At 35.2% G+C, this 6,293-nt stretch overlaps 1 protein-coding gene and 1 long non-coding RNA gene across 2 annotated transcripts; both read left to right on the forward strand.

Moving 5' to 3' along the window:
• The first annotated feature begins 372 nt into the window (after window positions 1–372).
• Window positions 373–3,093, forward strand: LOC145795723 (ATP-dependent RNA helicase sub2-like). Its single transcript, XM_082880592.1, has 7 exons — window positions 373–478; window positions 1,033–1,510; window positions 1,628–1,930; window positions 2,300–2,359; window positions 2,476–2,510; window positions 2,774–2,861; window positions 2,959–3,093. The coding sequence occupies exons 2-7, from the start codon at window positions 1,373–1,375 to the stop codon at window positions 3,091–3,093; spliced, it is 759 nt and encodes a 252-aa protein (XP_082736718.1). The 5' UTR covers window positions 373–478; window positions 1,033–1,372.
• Window positions 3,094–3,150: 57 nt separating this feature from the next.
• Window positions 3,151–5,767, forward strand: LOC145794625 (uncharacterized). Its single transcript, XR_014334550.1, has 2 exons — window positions 3,151–4,069; window positions 4,854–5,767. It is a non-coding gene; the product is annotated as an uncharacterized LOC145794625 (long non-coding RNA).
• The last annotated feature ends 526 nt before the right edge of the window (window positions 5,768–6,293 follow it).

A 6,293-nucleotide genomic window follows, 5' to 3' on the forward strand; every position in this document is an offset into this window, starting at 1 on the left:
AAGTTTGTCAGATTAGTTAGTAAGGGGTGGAACATGCAGTTTGATTTTTTTTATGCTTGCTCATTATTGGGCTGCTTTACACTGCTTTAATCACAGTTGCAACAGGTACTCAAATTGTAGAAAAGGAGGAGTTGTAGAAGATCGCCAATCCCACTTCCTTTAGGCACTCTTGGATGGCCTTTTCTCGGCGAAACCATCTCCTTCATCTCCTGTGCTTACTCAGACCACCCTGTGACCTTCATGGACTGACGTCGTCACATGTATGTCTATGTTTGATAGAGTTTATCTGAGTTCTTTATTTTTTATTTTAAGAATCTATTTTAGATTGTTTAGACTGTTACTAATAGTCAAGAGTATAGATGAGGCTGCTACCATATTGTTGCCGCAGACCCCTGACAAGATGAGGGAGTTAGTCGAGCTCACGTTTTGCAAGCCGCCCAAGATCCTGCCTTCATGCGTCCTCACCGATTTCATTCGAGTAAGGTCTTCAAAACTTTATGCTCCTCATACGCAGACTCATACTGCCTAATTCACTTGTTGGAAACTAGGATTGTATGATTTTGTTGCCTTGTCGAGTCTATAATTAGTGTTAGGTGGGGTCATATATCTTAAGTTGGAAAATGCTGCAATCATTTGCTGCTCTTTTTACAGAGCCTGACATGGAAATTTGTGGATGACAAGAATTGTAAGTTCGTAATGTACGTCTGATTATGCCATCATCTATTGAATGTAAAAGTTCATTGTCCAACATTAAGAAAAAGAACTTTTAAGCTATCTGAGTTATGCTGCTGATTTTGAATCAATTTCTGTTTGTGTATAAGATATTGTAGAATTCTTGCGTGTACACCACTTAGCTGCTTTCTACCTGTGAGCATGCTTTACTTTTGACATTATTCTACAAAATACGTAATTTGGAAACCTTTTGAAGCTGGTTTTTTCAATTCTATTTCACCAATTTATATTTATTTGCTTTTGTTTTAGTGGGCTTGAAACTTATTTTGCTAGTTTTTTCTTTTGTTCATGCGATGACAGATGGCTTGTTAAGCTTTTTGTAGCAAGTGGGACATCTTGGTACCCAGCATATTTGGAGACTTTTCGTATGATGTTTCAGAATTATAGTTCAGCCTGTCACTCTACTCAGTTTCATGCTGGTGCATACCATACTTTTTTTTTTAACTTGAAGTATTTTATATTTTTCAGGTAAAAAAACGCTACTTCCATACTCATGATTTGGGCCAGAAAACTGGTTTGCTAAACCTTTCCATTAAAAGGATCTGGAAGATCATTTATACTTATTGAGGATTCATCCGCTCCGATTTTGTTTCCTTCTTCACCAGTGCAACATGAGTGCATACCTCAAGCTATTTTAGGAATGGATGTCATCTGTCAAGCAAAGTCAGGGATGGGGAAAACTGCTGTGTTTGTTCTTTCTACTCTGCAGCAGATTGAACCTGTTGCAGGACAAGTTGCTGCTCTTGTCATGTGTCATACGAGAGAATTAGCTTACCAGGTATGCTGGGAGACCTGGAAGTTAGTATTTAGGCGTATTTGTTTGAGTTCTTGGACATTGTATTTCCAATAATGTGATTTTGTTTCTTAACTAACCATTACTTTTTATTATTTACAGATCTGTCATGAATTTGAGAGGTTCAGTACCTATTTGCCTGACATTAAGGTTGCTGTCTTCTACGGTGGTGTCAATATCAAGGTTCACAAGGATTTACTGAAGAATGAATGTCCTCATATTGTTGTTGGTACTCCTGGAAGAATATTGGCTCTTGCAAGAGATAAGGAACTCGGCTTAAAGAATGTGAGGCATTTTATCCTTGATGAGTGTGACAAGATGCTCGAATCACTTGGTAAGCTTCTGCATATGATTTCTACGGTCAAATGTTTTCAAAAATTTGGCCTGCATTGTTTGTTCTTTTTAGTACCTCTTTCTTTTTCTTTCCTTCAAACATTGATAATTTATTTATTTGTTTTTTTATTTTTATTGTTACCTTATCAGATGTGAGGAGAGATGTGCAGGAAATTTTTAAGATGACTCCTCACGATAAACAAGTTATGATGTTTTCAGCTACACTCAGCAAAGAGATTCGTCCAGTTTGCAAAAAGTTCATGCAAGATGTAATATTCTTTCTCCGCTGTTTCCTTTTTGTTGTGTTAGATTAGGAAAGTCTGCACTTCTAATTTGATTTCCATAAATCTTCTTCTTGGGGACTGTTTACTTGTCTCAAGTTGATATATTAATTTCAGAATTATGTGGTTCTAATATTGCAAAGTTACTTTTATTCTGTAGACTGTGATTTCTGCACTGCAATCTGTTTTACAAGAGGATTTCAAGGCTACTGAGATTGAGGTATTGCCATTTTCTTAGCGACTTCCTGTGTGATATGTTCCACTTCAAAGGTCGTCACTTATTTTAATTACTATTTTATGATGTGTGCATCAGTGATTTTGTTTTATTTTCTATAGCCAAAGTTCTCTCTATGCTTGGCATCCTTCAGAAGGTTCTAAGCCTCATTTCGGCAGCCTCTGTGAGATAAATCTAAAGATATATCTTATTATGCTCTAATAACCCTTACCTAATGTAGTGTTGCTATAGGACAATTATTATTATTATTTTTTTGGTCAAGTATTATTATTATTCTTTTATTATTTTAGTTTTTTTTTCCTTCCCTTCAGTGAAGTATTCTGAATTCTGATAGCATCCATTTGTTGATTAATGCATTTGTGTTCTTGATACTGCTTCCTTTGCAATCATTTAATGTAGAGGTTTTGATGATGAAATGAGAGCAGTGGTTGCAAGAAATCTGGAAGGCAGGCAAATTAATTTGCATCCCAGGACAAATCTGACAGAGGTTTCATGAGAAACAAGCACATTAAGTTAACACATTTACTTTGATCTGTGAAGTAACTTGACAATTATCGTTGTGTTAAATGATTGATTTTTGGTAGTTCTACCAAGATTTGGCAAATTCAGAGAAGGCTCTTGAATGCCTCCAACGGGTCCTGCAAATTGATGGAAGGTATTATGTTGTGGATACATTGTTTTCTTTATCTTTTGGTTTACGAAGATTTTGTGGTGCTTGATTCCCGATGTGATGTCCATTCTCTTCACTTACGTTGGAGATACTTGAGAGTCTTTCTTCTTTAATAGGTTCACCAAAGCAAATTACCTACTTCTCCATGGGATGGGAGAGCACAGGTAACCTGTCCATCAACTTAGTTTTTCTTTTTTTCATCCTTTTCTTTAAGAGTATGTCCAAATCACTAATTTAATGCAACCACCAATGAGTTAACTGAATAGTCTTTATGATGTTATTGACCATCCATATAAACAGCATTGTTTGGTGCTTTTTGCCTCTTATGTGCTATACAAATTCTTATACCAGTTTCACATTTTACCCTATGCACAAGTCTCCCTTGTGTCTTTATCTCGTTTTTTCATTCATTCCATTCCTATCCCTCATTATTGGGTGTTAGGAGGGGTAGATTGGGTCTGAACTTAAATTTACATGTAACATTACAACCTATTGCTTTTATTGTTGCCCTTTGTAATAATCAATGAGAGCATTAATGCTATTGCTTAATATAGAAACATAAACTGCTTTCATTTAACTTTTCTACGTTTTAGTTTCTACTTTCTAGTCTTCCCCGTCATATTAATGGTAATAAAGATAATTCAAATGCCTAATCATGTCCTTTTTCCTTCACCTCTTCTTTTTTCACTTCTCTGTGATTTTATGTTTTTTTTACACGTTTATCTAAACTCTATACTAAACCATTGGAACAGCTTAGCTCAGCTAACTCTAATCCTTAAGGTTTGTTGATGTCTATTGTTTTTATGTTACTGTTTGGTCAGAGCATTTTCATGTGGAAACTCCCATCTTCTGCACAAATATATTGCACCTACATGGTCTTAGCTATGTTTCTAACCATCTTTTGCCTGGCCATACCGTAACTCTCACTCCTGCATTCTTATTCCTGATTGAAGGCAGTGCGACATGGTAGAGCTCTTGTGCGAGTATCATTCAACAGTAATCTGCAGAAGTCGGACTACATTATGGTAACGGCTGATCCTCTTCAAATCCTGGAAATATGTGCCTTTAAAAGCAGATATTCCTTTCTTTCATAGGATATTAGAGTGTTGAAATTGTACAAGAAAACTGCAGGAAAATGTTTACTTTTGCATGATTATGTCTTGAAAATAGCTTGCCTCTATAAACTGCAGTAATTCTAGAAATTATTCAAAATACTAGTCCAGTCATTTTTGCTTAAAAACCCTATTCTCTTTGTAGCATTTTTCTTCGCTCACCATACACATGTGCACACATGTATGCACCCATACATGCGTTTGACTTTTTTGATTGTTTGCAGACACCTGCATAGTGGTGCAAGACCAGACACTAGATGTCTAGAACTAGGATATTGTTGAGGACAATACAATTGAATGTGTAAGGAGAGGCTTCTGTTTGTGCTAGATGACACAAGCAGCAAACGATAGAGGTTTGGAATTCTTTAAGTGAATGTTGAAGCCAGATCTAATGGCTGATAGTTATTTGTTGCAATTATAAATTAAAACCTTATAAGAAATTTATTTTTGAATCACTCAGTTCTCTGTGTCTGAGATTGTTTTACTTTTACATGGATAATTTTAGTTTGGGCTGCATGTGAGCTTATTTATGATTTTGTCTCTGTTCCAATGAGTTCATAATAATTCTAGATTATGTTTAAATAAGTCCTCAATTTATTATTTTTTTTATTCTGCTTTCAGTGCAAGCCTTTTCTGGTATTTTTTATGTAGTCCTCTTTGCAATTTAAAATCACTGTTAAATTGTGAATTTCTTCAGAATGCAGTTGGTTCTCATTTATACCCTCAGAATCCAGTCCTCCGCCTTGGAAGTCAGCTCAACTTCAGTGTAGAAGGTTGGTGTATGATAAAATTTTACATTAATTTTTAGTTGGTCACAACTAAAACTCACAAATCCATTTCGGAAATCTAGATCTAAAAGACAACATTGAATTAATGTTTAAAAAGCCATACTAATTGTATATGTCAGCTAGAAATCTTAGTCTGAAATTGATGAATAATTCAAATGCTATTTTTTTTTGTCTGAAATCTATACTAAACCATTGGAACAGCTTTGCTCAGCTAACTCTAATCCTTAAGTTGGATATGCCCAGTAGTTGCAGGAATGCCATCAAGGATTTATCCGTTGGGTTAAGCTTGAAAGCTCAAACATTGAGTGTTTATATTTAAGAGCTTCTTCCTTCCATGCTATTGGAGCATATAGAGAAGCGGTATTAGGGATTCTTTTTCTTGATTTTCCCATTTAAACTACTGGGCATCATGCTCAATTCTTCTTTGCTTTGGTTTACTAAATTTCATTTTATGATAAAGGTGAAGGATTATGATGCAGAAAATTACAAATTATATGAAGAAGTTGGAAAAGGTGTCAGCGCCACTGTTCACCGGGCTCTCTGCATTCCTTTGTGTTGATTGGGATTTGGGAATGTATCCTGCTCAAAATTGTCTTTGTTGTACATGAACCTATTATGATTAATTGAATACGAATCCCTATTCTGCAGTGTAATGATGTGTAATATGCTTGACTATTCCATTGCATCTGCATGTGCAAGCAAATGACTTAACCTATTTTTTCTTTTTATTTTTTGATTGTGTTTGTTGTTTGATTTTGGTTCAGACACAATCATGTAATGTTTATTTAGTCAATATATTGAAGTAGCTGTAAAATTTTATTCATATTATTGTTATTTTTCAGCTTTATTACAGGTATGTTTTTTAGTTAAATATAACAGATTCAGAACAAATTTTTTTTTTTAAAAAAGAGCTATAACAGCGTTTTTTCAAAACGCCACTACAGTGCCAACGGACATTTTTTTTAAATAAAAAAATCTATCACGGCGTTTTAAAAACGTCGCTAAATATTGGATGACGTCATTTTATCATTATTTATCGCATTTAGCGGCGTTTTTAAAAACGCTGCTTATACTAATTTTACGACGTTTTTAAAGCGTCATAAACTTATAGCGACGGCCGCGTCCTCGACGTTTGGTGATAAGCGTCACTAAAGGAATTAGCGGCGTTTTTCATACATATAGCGGCGTTTTTAAAACGCCGCTAAAAGTCATTTTTCCAGCAGTGCATAATTGAACGTTACAAGGCACGTTTGGTGGCCAAGGGGTTTCATTAACAAGAAGGGCACGATTATTTTGAAATCTTTAGTCCTGTCGTTAAACCCACCACCATCCAAACTGTTTTCTCTCTT

Source organism: Camellia sinensis, chromosome 7 (genome assembly GCF_055761805.1).
Source record: "Camellia sinensis isolate YWXY chromosome 7, ASM5576180v1, whole genome shotgun sequence".
Classification (NCBI taxonomy): domain Eukaryota; kingdom Viridiplantae; phylum Streptophyta; class Magnoliopsida; order Ericales; family Theaceae; genus Camellia; species Camellia sinensis.